This window comes from Scyliorhinus torazame, chromosome 8 (assembly GCF_047496885.1).
Source record: "Scyliorhinus torazame isolate Kashiwa2021f chromosome 8, sScyTor2.1, whole genome shotgun sequence".
Lineage (NCBI taxonomy): Eukaryota > Metazoa > Chordata > Chondrichthyes > Carcharhiniformes > Scyliorhinidae > Scyliorhinus > Scyliorhinus torazame.
Window position 1 is genome coordinate 252,841,581 of NC_092714.1, and position 17,254 is coordinate 252,858,834.

At 42.7% G+C, this 17,254-nt stretch overlaps 1 protein-coding gene across 5 annotated transcripts in view; it reads left to right on the forward strand.

The window, feature by feature from the left end:
• The window catches only part of LOC140428542 (translocating chain-associated membrane protein 1-like 1), a 112,110-nt gene that overhangs the window by 62,378 nt on the left and 32,478 nt on the right, over window positions 1-17,254 (forward strand). For all 5 annotated transcript variants that reach the window (XM_072515134.1, XM_072515131.1, XM_072515135.1 and 2 more), the window contains 3 exons: window positions 2,122-2,238; window positions 2,335-2,393; window positions 14,078-14,162. In XM_072515134.1, the coding sequence (XP_072371235.1) occupies window positions 2,122-2,238; window positions 2,335-2,393; window positions 14,078-14,162 (261 nt within the window). The remainder of the gene's footprint in view (window positions 1-2,121; window positions 2,239-2,334; window positions 2,394-14,077; window positions 14,163-17,254) is intronic.

Consider the following 17,254-nt stretch of genomic DNA (forward strand, 5'->3'; position numbering starts at 1 on the left):
TTGTTTGTACAGCATGGAAGAAACAATACTTTTCACTGTATACTAATACATCTGACAATAATAATAAATCAAATCAAGGCCCCAGATCAACATTGAGAATCGCTGAAATAGGGGAAAAAGAGAATTGGGTACTCTAAATTTATGAAAAATAAATAAAAGATTAAAAAAAATAATAAAATCACTGACGTGGTGCTAAAGAAGGAGACCCAAAAGCTTGCCATCCTTGGGCACGACCAGAACATGTGGGTGTGCTAACCACACCCACATGTTCTGGTCGTGCCCAAGGATGGCAAGCTTTTGGGTCTCCTTCTTTAGCACCACGTCAGTGATTTTATTTAAAAAAAAAATCTTTTATATATTTTTCATAAATTTAGAGTACCCAATTCTCTTTTTCCAATTAGGGGGCAATTTAATGTAGCCAATCCACCTATCCTGCACATCTTTGGGTTGTGGGGGTGTGACCCATGCAGACACTGGGAGAATGTGAAAACTCCACACGGACAATGACCTGGACTGGGATCGAACCCGGGTCCTTGGCGCCGTGAGGCAGCAGTCCATGCCACTGTGTCGCCCCTATTTCAGCGATTCTTAATGTTGATCTGGGGCCTTGTCTGTTGGTGGCCATTTGCAGGGTGTCAGACTCACCGGCTACAAACCGAGCTGGATCTTCTGGCCTTTGCCTCATTGATAACTTGGGAACTAATTCTGCTGGAATGTTGATCTTTCCCTCTGTCTGATTGGGTGATCGTATGGAGTTTTTGTATCTGGAAAAGGTCAAGTGCACCATTAGGGGGTCGGTGGGTGGGTTCTACCCGAGGTGACAGCCATTAATTTCCTTCTTTAAAAGAGTTAACCACCCACCCCCATAGCTAATGGTGACTATTATTATTGGGGCAGGTTATTTTTGTTTTTCGTTGGGTGGAATTTATATGATCGGTTATGTGTCTTCCCTCACCCCCTTTTTTTATTTTTGCGACAATGTACTATGTAATATTCATTTTCTGGGCTGTTTGATGTGTTGGATACAAATGAAAATTTTCAATAGAGTTTTATTTTAAAATTCATATTTTCTCTTCGCCTCCATGCTGTCCAAACCCCCACTCTCCTGACAAACAGTTTCCTACTTGCCACAGACATCCATCTCTCACTTGATGCTCTGTACCCGATTTCTACTTCCCCCATTGATGCTTTCAAACCAGTTCGCCACTGTCTCAACGAGATTAAAGTTCTTCTGAGAATGAGACACACCATTGTTCAGTGTCAGTAATTGCTAATTTTCCGATTCTTCTCTTCTAAAATCACTTCCCCTGGACCGTACTTATATATTGACCCTTGAAAACAGATGTTTACTTATTGCATGGCAAACCACATCAATGGAATCAAATTAGCACAGCTCTTGTGTTGGGCCACAGGCTCATGAGCCAAATGTATGTAGCACAATCTAAGCGTGTGCTTTAAACTCCAGCCATTGAATTGTCTGTCAAAAATACACCTGGCCCAAATCCATTCCTCCAAATGAGCTGTCAACCAAAGCAACATTATCCCAAATTGATTCCCTCTTCTATGCCGGAAGGTTGTGAATTACTTGAAGATATTTCAAAAAGAAAGACTTCTGCAACAAATTTATTTTCCTTAGCTGCCATTCATAATGATCAGATCAGGCATCAATTATAGGATTATTAATTTACGTGACGTATACAATTGTTTAGGCTTAGCCATTGTAGATCTGCGATGTGCAACCACCTAGCTGTTGCTACTACAAAACAAAAAATCCAAACAAAGGTGAAGTAGATATTGCTGAATTGCTTCCAAATGAGAGGAGCACAATTTTGATTAGCTGCCGGTGGATTGATACAAAGGGGAACTGTGAAGAAGACCCTCTCTGAACTGTACATTAAATGCACAAACCTGAGCTGGATTGGCTCTGATGCAGTAGCATTCTCTGGTCATGTAATCAAAAGTACAAGAATTGTAGTTATTTGGAATGTATCTTTTTCGTTTTTAGCACCAATTTGGGGGCAATCATTGTTTTTAACCTGCATCTTAACCAACCAGGTTTACGTTTTTGACTTCAGGTTGTAGGATAAATCTCTTAAATTTCAACCTTTTTAATTTTTACAGAAAATAAACAGACGGCTGCATTTGTCCAAAACGAAGCACAGTAAATTCAATGAATCTGGCCAACTGGCTTTCTTCTATTTGTTCTCCTTTATCTGGGGAGGAAGCATCCTGACTGGAGTAAGAATATACCAAATATTTCATTCTAAAGTTTATACTAAATTATAAAGGCTCTAATTTACTGATTTTTCTTTTTCTTTGTCTTTTCCATCCCAGGAAAAATTTACAACAGATCCTACTCTTTTATGGGAAAGATATCCACACTCTCACATGTTGTAAGCACATTTTTCTAATCTATAAATGGAAAGCAAATATTTCATATATTTTTAAAATTGCTATTGTATTCTGAAAGAAGAATCGTATTGGAGAAGTTACTCAGAATTTTATTCCATGCTTAACTCTAAAGCGGTATTCAACCATTCTAATAGAGCGACTGACGCTGGTTGATGCTGTTTTATGCTGGGTCTTGTTGCAGCATATCCACATGCTAAAGCCCCGATTGGTGAACACTTCTGTCTCCACTATGTGCTACCAAAATGCATCATATACGACTTCCCTGGTCAATTAGTACAGTGTTTCCGAAACTAGGTTCCGTGGAACCATCCAAGGGTTCCGCAGTACATCCGGCCATTTTTAAGTTTGAGAAAAACTGCCTTCCAGTTTGTCTAATCAAGGCGGTTTTTCACTTAGTGCGCTTATCGGTAGCCAACTAACAGCAGCCAATTCACTGAAAAGCTGGTCTCTGACTGGGTGAGCTGGAAATAACGGGCGAGTGCGGCCGAGGGCAAAGTCAACCCGATAGCACGATAGAGAAGAAGCAGAGGGAGAGGGTGGGAAAGGTGTGTGAGTGTGATACCCAAATCCATCTCTCCAGCAACACTCTCTTTTCTGAAGGTTAGAGTGCCCAATTCTTTTTCCAATTAAGGGGCAGTTTAGCGTGGCCAATCCACGTACCCTGCACATAAGAACACAAAAAAACCTAGCAGCAAGAGTAGCTCATCTGGCATTCGAGCCTGCTCTGCCATTCAGTAAGATCATGGCTGTGTGGACTCAGCTCCACTTACCCACACGCTCATCATAACCCTCAATTCTTTTACTGTTCAAAAATCAATTTATCTTTCAACATTCAACAAAGCAGCCTCAACTGTTTCACTGGGCAATGAATTCCCTTTGGGTGAAGAAGTTCCTTCTCAACTCAGTCCTAAATCTGCTCCCTTTATTTTGAGGCTATGCCACCTAGTTCTAGTTTCACCCGCCAGTGGAAACAACTTCCCTGCTTCTATCTCATCTGTTTGTTTCATAATTTTATATGTTTCTATTATAAGATCCTCCACACCCCCCCCCCCCCACACCCCCCATCTTCGAAATTCCAATGGAGTTTTATTAGCCATAAACTGCTCCACTTATCCAGCCACCTTCAATGATCTATGCATATTCTACCCCAATTTTATATTCATCCATGGTTCTTCCTACCAAAGTGCATCACTTTCTGCATTGAATTTAATCTATCCACACATATTAATAAAGACCGACCAGTTGTGGTCAGCCTGCACACATCTGTAAGAAAAATCGTTGGGTTGTGGGGGTGAGACCCACGCAGACATGGGGAGATTGTGCAAACTCCACACGGACAGTGACCCGGGGCCAGGATCGAACCCGGGTCCTCTGCGCTGTGAGGCAGCAGTGCTAACCACTGTGTCGCCCCTCTCCAGCAACACTGCTAATATTAAATGAATTTGTGAGCAAAGAGGCAGTCGCACACCTCCCATTTAAAAAAAAAAGTCAAAAAAACAAGGCATGACTTGGGTATAACACTTAAATAAGATACCATTTTAATTATAAACATATACTTACAAGAAATAGAAATGCCTTCTAACTGTTTTTATATGTTTATTACACAAACAATGTTTTATGGTTTAACTCATACGCATAATACGATTGTTCCTCGTGGTTCTGTCAATACGTTTGGCAGGTCAAAAGAGTTCAGTGGCTGGAAAGGTTTGGGGAAACTCTGGCCTTGTAAATGTTGAGGCCATTTGTACCACTTAAGTTATTTAGGTCAGGTTTAGAAACACCAACCTTTATAGTGTGATTGTAATATTCAAGGTGATCTAAACTGGAGCAACAGCTGGATTACCCATGATGGAGCAGTTCCTACTTCTGGGTGTGCACATTTTCTTTTATTGAGTAATTGGTGAATATCTATTCCCCCCCGTCCCCCCTGCCTTTCATTTGTTATTCTGTCCTAAATTAACAGTAAAAATAAGCGTACAGTTTTTAATTTAGAGAGGAATTTTACACTGCATGTTGTTCATCTCGTGATTTTTGCTCAAAAGTGCATGCATGGACATTAAATGCACCAACCATAGCAATGATACTACCTACAGCTAAATAGCCTGTTGATTCCTCGTAGTCTTGGTGAATACATGAGCATGGATGAAATGCTGGACGGCAATGGTTGCCAATAGAATTGCACGTCAGTGAGTGCTTGCATTTTTAGGAGGGGAGGATAAAGAAAGTAAGGAAAGGATTAACATTTGACAGTGCTAATAAAAGTAAATAAGAAAATAGTGTGTAAACTAGAACAAGTCATTACTTATTCCATTTGATACTATTTGGATGAAGGACTCATGGACACAATATAACAGGTGTTTCAACTAAGAGGAAATTAATCTTTTGAAAATTTTGGCTTAATATAATTCAGCTGGACTTAATTTAAAACACCTTAACCAATGGGGGAAGAGAATTTGGTCTGCTGGAGAATTTGTTGCAGTTTCTTACTGAATGGAGCCCTTCCTGTTTGACAAAGGAAGTGGTTTTGTGAAGACTTGAGTGACCGAAGAGGAGGGGGGTGGAATCTGCTGGGTGGAAGAAGTATTTTTTTCATAAAAGGGGAATAAGACAATTACATTTGAAAAAGAAGAGTGTAAAAAGCCATCAAACCCAATAGCGTTGAATGTAGTTCTGTGACATAGTCATAACATGCAGTGGGATAGACATACAGCATAACTTGAGTGGTTGGTACCCTGAACAAGAATTACTTGTGTAGTAGCAAATTGTCGAGACAGTTTGAGCTACTTATTGGTATGTACAGGTATTATCTCCCCAAATCCGATAAATTTAACATGTAGTCGTCATAATTATATTCAGGAATTTTCTCCTGCCTTCCCTTCCCCCAGTTAATATTCACTTTTCAAGGGCCGTGAGATAATGGGCAATAAATGCAGGCCTAGCCAATGACACTCACATCCTGTGAAGGAACGAAAGAAAATTGCATGTTCCTGTTTTGAAAATGAAATTGTAATGGTTGTCCAGAACTTCCTGTATAAATATCTTTTTAATCTCAACTGGCTACTGAGCAGTGAGAAAATGTACTAATATTGATCTATCTGTCCGTGACAATTCCAAGAATATGGTTACAATTACCCGCCACTAATACTTTCATGTTATTGATTTTTTTTTTCAAGGCTCTCTACTGCTGTTTGACTCCCTCAACTTTTTTTTGTGTCTCCTTGTCTTCTTCCATTTCTCCCTCTTTGTTTTGAGTTGCACGGAGCATGTCGTTGTCAGAGGAACTCTTCCTATTTCCTCTGTCACTTTTGTGCATCCCTAACCTCTTTGTTCTTATCAGTCTCGCATTTCCATTACAACTCCACATTTCCACTATCCATTTCCCTTTTTACCAATCCATCCCCACCCACTCTCTTCCTTTTTGAATTGCCTATTTACTCCCTGTATTCTCTCCACCACCTTGCTCCACTGCCATTTCACTCACTTTTAACTTTCCATTCACTCTTGTTTCCACTTACACTTGTTTTCTTTAAGGTTGGGTAACGAGGAGACCCCAGATCCCCCTCCTATTCTTCCTCTTCATCTTCTTCTGAAAGCATTGACCGTGCTATTGCTAAGAACCCCACTGATGTTACCTGCGAGAGTGTGACCAAAGGATAACTTGAAACACTTTTTTAGTGGTTTATTTTTGATTGGAATAATGTGAGGAGCAGTGCACAACCGAGTGAGGAACCAGTCTAGTTGTTACGTAAATAATGAATAAAGAATATTTATTAAAATAAAAGAAAGGAAAAAACACACAACAAAGACCAATATACACTATGATACTTAAGTATATGACTAACTAAACACACCGTGTTATCTGAATTTACCTCTTGTTTCCAAAATATATATACACATTCCTTGAATTCACTGAGATACCCCGTTTTCCAAGCAACATTCAATTTCAGTAACACTATAAGCCAAATCCATTAATAGTTCCTTACAATGCTGCTTCGGTGACCAAGTCTGGGAAAATATCTCTTCCTGGTCAGTGAAGGCACAAAACTGTATCTTTTAGAGGAGAATATCTGCAATCTGTCGTAGCTCTAAATATTAGCTGGAACAGGCCACTGGGGCTTGGACCCCAGACGGAACAAACCTATCTGACTGTTGGATGGAGATCTAGCTTCCTTCCCAATGAGTTGCAGTTATAATGTCCAATCTCTTTGCTGTTTCACTCTGTGAATTCTGCTATCTACCTTGTTCAACTTGCCTGCCTTCAGAAGTTTTCAATGTGTCTACACTCCTGCTAATCTTGTTACACAGCAAATTGCAATGAAAATAATTTTTCATTATTCCTCTAGGTACCTGCTACTTTTGTTACTTTTCTCTTCTTTTATTTTCATCTCAAAATTCACTGTTAATCTCATTAACTTTCCACTTTCCTGACATATGCTTCCATGGGCACCAGCACAAAAGTAGCCATTTTTCATGTGTAGGCTTCAATGAGGGACTGTTGGCAAACTGTTCAACTACGAGGCGTGACAGATGAACTCAATCTAAAATCATCTGTCAGTGTGCTTTTCTAGCTGGTTAATGATTTTTTTAAAAATGAACTTGGGCGGATTTTAATCTAAGGGTGGTGGGAGGGGGGTTGCAAAATCAGTTGTCTCATCCTAACTGAGAAGCATTTCAAAGAAGAGTTACATTGGACTGGAAACGTTAGCTTTGTTTCTCCCTCCACAGATGCTGCCAGATGTGCTGCATTTTCCCGACACTTTTTTGTTTTGATTTCAAGTCTCCAGCATCCGCAGTATTTTTGCTTTTATTTTAGTGTGGAGTTCTTTGTGAGCCTGCTTGAACTCCCGGCAGCACCCACTACTGAGATCTGGTGCTGCTGGACTGCTAAGTTGCCGGCCAATCTGATTGGCTGGCAGGACTTGTGGGCAGAGATGTGGAGGTCCCACCTTCTGCCTGTTTAGTCTGCCAGCAGTATGTTGTACCTGTGGGGCGGGCTTTTTTTAGGTCTGTCGCCTGCCAGCTGACTCTTACAATGTAGGACAAGTGATTGATTTTACAATGTAGGGCAAGTGATTGATTTTTTTTAAATGAGAGGGCAAAGATCTGAAGTATAATGTGGGAAAGAGTAAAATTGTTCATTTTGGTAGGAAGAATGTTTTTAGAAAAACTGAAATGTTGAGATGTTATTTTATTTCTTAAAAAGGTTTAGTGTACCCAATTCCCGTAACAGCCTCCCCGAACAGGCGCCGGAATGTGGTGACTAGGGGCTTTTCACAGTAACTTCATTTGAAGCCTACTTGTGACAATTAACAATTTACATTTTACATTCTTTTTGTTTTCCAATTAAGGGAATATTTAGCATGTTAAATTTGCCTACCCTGCCCTGCATATCTTTTTGGTTTGTGGGGGTGAGACCCACGCAGGCAGGGGGAGAATGTGGAAACTCCACACGGACAGAGGGCCGGGATCGGCACCCTGCTCCTCGGTGCTGTAAAGCAACAGTGCTAACCACTGCGCCACCGTGCCACCCTACAAGTGATTGATTTTTAAAAATTATTATAAATTACCCAATTCATTTTTTTCAATTAATGGGCTATTTAGTGTGTCCAATCCACCTACCCTGCACATTTTTGAGTTGTGAAACCCATGCAAACACGGGGAGAATGTGCAAACTCCACATGGACAGTGTCCCAGAGCCGGGATCGAACGTGGGACCTCGGCGCCGTGAGACTGCAGTGCTAACCAGTGCACCACCGTGCTGCCCTATTCGGGGACAATTTAGCATGGCCAATCCAGCCAACTTACACATCTTTGGGATGTGGGGGAGAAATCCATACACATACGAGACAAGTGGTTGATTTAACCTCACCCTTGCGTGTGAAATCCAGTCCAAGGCTCTTTTGTTTATGTAGCAGTAAGTTTAATTGAAGAAGAAAAGTGTTTACATGTACTAAGTTAAAAGGAGTAAGGAAGATGGAACTTGTGCTTACAGTACTGTATCACATCCTTGGGTCATAGTAAAATTCAACTCCAGTAGAAGCCTTCACTCGACCCCCCCTCATGGTGTATTTGACCTTCTCCCGGTGTATTAAAGTCACCTAGCCAAGCAGAGGGACTGGACGAAGTTGCCAACCTGTATTCAGCAGGATTCGCCTCAGAGCAATCAGCGAGACAAGACAAAGGAAAGAACACCTGTCCCTTGCACCTGTCTACAGCTTTGGCACGTCCTATACCCGGAATATGGCTACTACGGGACCGGGCTCCAACTCTTGTGTTCAGAATTGCCAATATGGTGTTGAAAAGCGAGACCCAAAGCCACCAATTTGGGACAGGACCAATTAGCTGGCCCCCAATTATTTTTTTAGGGGCAATTTGTAATCCCAATTAAGGGACAATTAGAGTGGCCAATCCACCTGACCTGCACATCTTTGGGTTGTGGGGGTGAAACCCACGCAGACACGGCGAGAATGTGCAAACTCCACACACTGACCCGGGAACGAACCTGGGTCCTCAGTGCCCTAGGCAGCAGTGCTAACCACTGCACCAACTTGCCGCCCCGTATGCAGATGATCTTTTGTTATATGTGAAGGAGTCATAGGTCTAAAACACAGTTTAAATGTCAGAATCAGTTCATGAGTATCTAGATCCAGTATTGCGACCAACAACCTTAGATTTAGATTTATTGTCACGTATAGCGAGGTACAGTGAAAAAGTGTTCTGTGTACAGTCCAGGCAGATTGTTCCATATATGAAAAACATAGGACATACGATAGTATATAATGTAAGTACATAAACATAAAATAGCATGGTTAGAGATAATGTTAGTGTTGGAATTAAGTTTTAAAAGGTTAGTACGGTTCTAATACTTGTAGGAAGAGGATCTGTGGGGGAAGAGCTCACAGAGAGTCACCATGCTCTGGCGCCATCTTGCAACTGCCTCATAAATGTCAGATCATCCCAATTTGGGACATACACATTTACAAAGACCACCGACTTGCCCTCCAACGTACCTGTGACCATCACATATCTACCAGTCATCAGGTCTTCCAGCCCTGCACATTCCAGGTAACTAGTCTTGTTAGGGGTCTCTCTTAGCCCTTAAATCAGCCATTTCCACCATGATGAATTTCTAGGTTCCAGGCCCACCTAAGGTTGCCACCAGCCCCCTCCAAAGGACAGGACAAAGAAAACCCCAGATCACTGATAGCTCTCTTCTCTCTCTGTCTCTCTCTCTTCCCCCAACCCCTCGGCCACAAAACAAATACAAGCTAGACTCATTGAACCTCGTCTAACCAGGTCCAACAAATCGCAGGCCTTCCCCACCCTGCTCCCGTTCACTAGCCTGCACCTTCTTGCTGGTGAGAGCCCTCATAGGGTCCACACCCATAGAACCATAAGACATAGGAGTGGAATTAAGCCACTTGGCCCATCAAATCTGCTCTGCCATTCAATCATGGCTGATATCTTTCTCATTTGTATTCTCCTGCCTCCCCCCCCCCCCCCCCCCCCCCCCCCCCCCCACATAACCCTTGATCCCCTTACTATTCAAGAACTTATCTATCTCTGTCTTAAAGACACTCCGTGATTTCCACAAATTCACCACCCTCTGACTGAAGAAATTTCTCCTCATGTCTGTTTTAAAGGATTATCCCTTTAGTCTGAGATTGCGTCCACTGCTTCTAGTTTTTCCGACAAGTGGAAACATCCTCTTCATGTCCTCACTATCCAAGCCTTGCAGTATCCTGTAAGTTTCAATAAGATCTCCCCTCATCACCCACAGGGAAACAGGAAACAAAAACATTGTGACTCCCAGTCTTGCTGGGTGCACCACCCCGAACTGCACCTCTTGTGTAGCGCAGACTTCGCCTTGTTAAAGTCTGCATGCCACTTTGCTAGTTTGGCCCCAATGTCCTGGTAAATTCAAACTGTGTTTCCCTTGCACTCTATGTTAGGATTCTTCTTGGTCAAATCCAGGACTTGCTCCTTCCTCTGAAAGCTATGGAAACAGATTATCACTGACCGTGGCGGCTCAGTGGGCCCTATCCAACTCTGGAGTGTTGAACACTTCACCTGCCCCTATCTAGCTGCATCACAGCTTGGTATGGCAACTGCTCAGCCCAAGTCCGTAAGAAACTGCAGAGTCGTGAACACAGCCCAGTCCATCACGCGAACCCGCCTCCCATCCATTGACTCTGTCTACACCTCTCGCTGCCTTGGGAAAGCGGGCAGAATAATCATTGACACCTACCACCTGGGTTATTCTCTCTTCCAGCTTCATTTTACGGGCAGGAGATCGAAAAGTTTTAGAACACACACTGACAGATTCAAAAACAGCTTCTCCCCTGCTGTTACCAGACTTCTGAAGGACCCTCTTATGGACTGATCTGTTCTCTTCCACATCTTCTTTACTGAGCAGTACTACACTCCTGTATATTTCATCCGATGCCTGTATCTATGTATTTACATTCTGTATTTATGTCGCCCGATGTTTTATTTTCATGTCTGGACAGTACGCAGAACAATACTTTTCACTGTACCTCGTACACGTGACAATAAACAAATCCAAATCGCCAAGAGCTCTATCGCCAGTGCAAACAGCAGTGGCGACAACGGGTGCGTCTACCTCCTTCCTTTATGCAAACCGAAACTCCATGAACCCATTTCGTTTGTCCGTACACTCGCCACCGGGACCACTTACAGCAGATGCACGCACACCACAAACTTCGGCCCAAACCTTCCCAGAACCTCAAACAGGTACCGCCACTCCACCCAGTCGAAAGCCTTCTCCGCATCCATAGATACCACTACCTCTAGTACCTGTTCCCACGACGGGGTCATGATCACATTTAATAACCGCCTAATATTACTGGAAAGTTGTCTACCCTTCACAAAGCCCAATTGGTCCTCTGAAACCACCCCTGGGACGCACCCTTCTATCCTCCCCGCTACTAACTTAGCCAACACTTTCACAAATGTATTCAACAGTGATATGGGCCTATATGACCTCCACTCGAGCGGATCCTTCCCTTTCTTTGGAATTAACGTGATCGCCGCCAGTGTCTCTGGCACCTCCCCCTGCTCCAGCACCTCGTTAAATGCCCCCAGTAAATGTGGTGCCAACTCCATTGCAAACTCCTTGTAGAACTCTGGCGGGTAACCGTCCGGCCCAGGGCCTTCCTACTTCATCCTTTTATGCTCTCCATCACCCTCTCAACTCTAATGGCACCTCCAGCGCCTGCCTCTTTTCCTCATCCAGCTGTGGGAATTCCAGCTCATCCAGAAACTGCCTCATATTCCCTTCCTCACCCACTCCTGGATCGGCCCTATACATTTTCTCATAGCAGTCCCTGAACGCCTCATTTATCTTCCCAGCTCTGACACTACCTCCCCTTCCCTATCCGTACTCTGAGGATTTCTCCGGATGCGGCCTGCCTCTGCAACTAATGGGCCAGCATGTGGCTCGTCTTATCTCCATATTCGTACTGCACCTCACCTCACCCTCCGTCGCTGCCCAATAGCCTTTCACGTCGCCAGCTGTCAAACTGCCCCTGTACCACCTTTCTCTTCGCCAATCCCTCCACGGTGGGGGCCCTCGAATATTCCCTGTCAACTTTGACTATCTCATCCAATAATCGTCCACGCTCCTCACCGTGCACCTTGGAATGAGATAATCCCACCCCCTCCCCCACGGAACCACCGCCTTCAATGCCTCCCAGAATGTGGCTGCCGATACCGCCTCATTGTGGTTCAGCTCCACGTAGTCTTTACTCACCGACAGCACCTTTTCGCAGAACCCCCTGTCCGCTAAAAGCTGCCAGATGTAGATGTGGGGGAGGGGGACATGGGTGGGAGAGAGGTGGAAGGAGGAAGCAATGGGGAGAAACGGTAAGGAAAGGGTGAGAAGATAGGGGGGAAGGGGGTGGGGGGGAAATATATATAAAGAAAGACGAGAAAGAAATAAAATGTAAAAGACAGTTAAAATGAAATGGGATGAAATCCAAGGGGTCGAGGTGGGGTAGAGTTAATCATCTGAAGTTGTTGAATTTGATGTTGAGACCGGAAAGCGTGTCTAACCGGAAGATGGGATGCTGTTCCTCCAGTTTGCGTTGAGCTTCACTGGAACATTGCAGCAGCCCAAGGACAGACATGTGGGCATGGGAGCAGGGTCTTGTGTTAAAATGGCAAGCAACTGGGGAGATCAGGGTCCTGAATGCGCACCAACCGAAGGTGCTCAGCAAAGCGATCACCCAGTCTACGATATAGAGGAGACCACATTGAGAGCAGCGAATGCAATAGACCAAATTGAAAGGTGCAAGTGAAACGCTGCTTAACCTGGAATGAGTGTATTGGGCCAGCGTTTCAGGTAGAATGTGTGCATGTGGGCAAATTTGTTGAGGACAATTTTGGGTTAAATAGAATCCCACATGACTGAATAATTACTTAGGCTTATTTGGAGAGTGAACACTTGGATGAGATACCAGTGTGGTGTTAAACAGCTGTAGATGATCAAGACTAAGCTATATCGATTTTTATTAGGTTAGAGTATTGAGGGTTGTGGAGCAAAGTTGGCTAAATGGGGTTGAAATAGAGATCATGCATGATCCAGTTGATTGTTGGAGCTTACTGAAGAAACTGAATTGCCTACTCCTGTTTGAGTGCAATAATCGAGGCTTTTAAGAGAGGGAATGAGAAAACAAACTTGGCAGGGCGTGTGTGCGAGAATATAATACGTTAATAACAACCAGATTGTGTACACATTCTATTTGAAAATGTGATGCCACAAAATAGATTTTCATTTAAATGACTTCTGACTGATCATTCATTTTAAGTCATAGTAACTCAGTCTGTGGAGGATCATGGGCATAGAATTATTTGTTTTAAAACCAAATCCATATTTTGCAAAACTGAAATAAGACAGCACAGTGGTTAGCACTGCTGCCTCACAGGGCCAGAAACTTGGGCTCAAATCCGGCCTTGGGTGACTGTGTGGAGTTTGCATGTTCTCCCCCTCTGTGTGGGTTTCCTCCGGGTACTCTAGTTTCCTCCCACAGTCCAAAGTTGTGCAGGTGAAGTGGATTGGCCATGCTAAATTGCCCCCTTAGTGTTCAAAAGGTTAGGTGGAGTTATGGGGTTATAGGGATAGGGCAGTGTGGTGGGCCTGCCTAGGGTGCTTTTTCAGAGGGTTAGTGTAGACCCAATGGGCCAAATGGCTTCCTTCTGCATAGATAGATAGAATTTACATAGAATTTACAGTGCAGAAGGAGGCCATTCAGCCCATCGAGTCTGCACCGGCTCTTGGAAAGAGCACCCTACCCAAGGTCAACACCGCCACCCTATCCCCATAACCCAGTAACCCCACACAACACTAAGGGCAATTTTGGACACTAAGGGCAATTTATCATGGCCAATCCACCTAACCCGCACATCTTTGGACTGTGGGAGGAAACCGGAGCACCCGGAGGAAACCCACGCACACGGGGAGGATGTGCAGACTCCGCACAGACAGTGACCCAAGCCAGAATCGAACCTGGGACCCTGGAGCTGTGAAGCAATTGTGCTATCCACAAGGCTACCGTGCCGCACTGTAGGGATTCTATGATTCTGTGAAATATGTATAATTGATTATATAACTGCTATACTGTACTCAATATATTATTTGGTCCAGCTTTCAGGTGAAATTTTTCTACATTTGCCAGATTGCCTATTGGCTCCACGCGTTACCAGAGCTCTATTTTCAGAAAGTTAGAAAGGTAATTGTATACCCATTTGTTATTTACACTATCAAAAATGATCTAAACATGTAAAGCCAAATTCATCAATGGAATTTTAATATAGTATAAGAAAAGCACGCCGTAAGTTGAAAGTCAATTTTGGAGTGGCTTTACAATCAGTGTTGGATATCTGAGGAACTGATTCTCAATATTCAAAAGGAATGTTGAATTGTATGTAAATTCTACTGAACTCTCCGCCTAGTTCATTGCTGGTGCGTAAACGTGTTCCTTCATGACAAATATTGTAGAACCCACAAGTGTATTTTAAAAATGACTATCAGTGGTGTGACTGCTTCTGAAGTCGTCCCACTATTTTGCTGCTCATCCAGAGATTTTAACACTACTCTCTTTTTTGGCAAGTCTACCTCCCTCATTCTGTGCACCAAGTGATGATCCATTCTTGATCGTTTCACCTTATTAATTTACTTCCTGTCGACTCTCAATCCATTTAATTTCTTGCCTTTATCTTCACCTATCACATCAACTCCTGAGCTCATAGCCAGTCCCTTGACCTCGCCATTTTATGCACTGCTGTGAATATTTAATCCCACGTTATCTCCATTATCACCCCTGTCTCCCTGCTTGTTTTATACTCCACTATGGTTAACTTCACAGTAAAGCAAAATTATTTTCCCAAACCTGTCATTAATTTGATCTCCAAACTCCTATGACTCCCTCCTCTGTCTTTCAACAATCAATGCCGCTGTTCATCTGTAAAATATGCTTTCACTTCTGCCTTCAATACCTTTTTCCTGCTCAAGACACTTGCCAGTGTCAGGTTTCACATGTAGTCTGATGACATACAGCTTTACCTCTGCTTTGTTTGATTCAGTAGTGAGCTTCAGCATCTGATTCTATTAGCTACCAACCATGCCCATTTATATACTTCCATTACTCCACTCTTATGCCTTCATCAGCTGTTGGTGCTTCTTTCTTGCACGTATCCCACTTTTCTTTTTCCACAAAGTCAAAATTTCTAGCATCCTGACTGCCTGCATCCTATCTGGCATTTCCATCCTCCCTGCTGCGTTCATACCCCATCATACCTCTGCAACCTTCTCCTGCCTTGTGCTCTTACCATGCTCTCTAATGATCTCACTCTGAGCTCTTGTTTGCACTTTTCCTTTTTCAGTAGTTAAAATATTCAGTTACCTTGATTCTGTTCCATGAAACTCCTTCCCAATCCCCTCTATCACCCTCGCCATCTTTAACCAAGCTCTCAGTCACTTCTCAGCTTTAAGCAATGGCTTGGTGCCTATCCTTTCTGAAGTTTGGGTCATTTTTCTATGGAGAAATGTTGTTTCTGTTTTAATTTAACTTTGTCATAGACTGTAAATAATGTCATAGAGTGTAAATAATGTTGTGCAACAGAACAAGCTCGCCATGGAAATGCAGGAGCAATGCAACGGTGACCATTTCTTTCTTTGGGGCATGTGAGATTTATCATTAGTGTTTGCACTGTTGTGCAACATACCTCTCAATGGCCTAAGTCTGACATTTGATGGGCTTAGTTTACAAAACACAGAAGGCAGACATAGCTGATGAAGAAACAGAAGCTTGGCACTGCAGTGACTGGAAACAATTATTTGAATGCTCATTTATCCAGGATTTACTATTTGCTACAGCTGGATTGCATTGATGCCAAAAGTTGCTGTGCAGTTCAGCTTCCATCTTATGATACCACCATTCTGCAAGTTATGTTGTATATCTATGCTGAGGTCCAGAGGATAGTGGCAATGAGCTAGATGTTTCATGGTGTTTATTTATCATTCGTTATACAGCTCCTGGTAACCATATTTACTGATTGTCTAATGAATAATTAGTGACACAGATTCCTGTGCAGGAGGTAAGTGAGTTAGAGTTGAGTCCAAGCTGGCTGACTGTCAGTGGAACAGTCAATCTATTTTGGCAGATCAGCTACCACATTCCTTGACCCAGGCAAGTCTGCAGTACTCAAAGGCTACTGTTAATAATCAGCTATATAGGTTCCTTTGATTGTTGGATAAGGAGGTGGATCTCTAGGGACTGTGACTCCAGAAAAGGCCAATACTATCATGGGCAGAGTGTTCCAGCCTTTACCAGAGTTTTATGGTGACAATCTAATGTGAATTTAACGAGTTAAACTACTGCTGTGCACAATTGGCGATCTCTAAGCCTTTGCACCCAAGCTCTGACTTTGGTGTGTAGAATATGTCCCTATGGCAAGAATGTGATGCACTGCATGGAAAGCAAACTGAAGCTGCCTAATTTGATATTTCAGCCATTTAGTTTGGAGATGCTGAACAAGACTGGTTTTCCCTATCTGTCAGATGCCCAAACCGATCAAGAAAAACAATAGGCACTGGTTTGAAATTAATTTGCATATACATTTCACATTTTTCTCTTGTAATTTGTGTGGAAATATAACCCACTAATATATTGTGTGCATTTGAACTTGTAATAAATGAGTTGAACAGAAATATTCTGCTGACTATCTTTTCTGCACTCCTTTTAAAAAGTGTTGTTGACTTGATCTGCCGACATTTGTGAATGCTTCCAGAATATGGAGAACAATACATTGATATTAAATAATGACTGAAAGATCAAGCGTATGATCAAGCCTGAGATCAGGTGTAATGTCTGTTCTTTCAGATTGGATCTACTACTTCCTTTTTGTGGGGGCCATGAATTGGATTTAATTTGAAACCAGCAAGGAGATGGATTAAGGTCTTGTCCTGTCCTCTGTGCATTGACTTTGTAATTCTGAGAAAGGAATTAAATAACCATTTTTAAAAATTGTGGTTTAAAGTTAATTGGTTTTAAGCAGGATTATATAGAATGATTTTGAATGCAAGGAAATGATGTGTGGGCTCCTTTTTATTGCATCGTTAATGTATAATTTATTTTGCTGCTAAATTATGTTTTGATTTTTGTGTATCTTTTCTGAATTCCTTTACTATTCCTCATGTAAGAAAGCAGACAAATGGCTCGGCGATCTGCTCCAAAGCCTCTGCTAATCCAGTTTTTTATTTTTACTGCAAGGTGTGCAAGAGTGGTTGAGGTGAAGCCCCTGACTTCACCCTGCCTCTAGG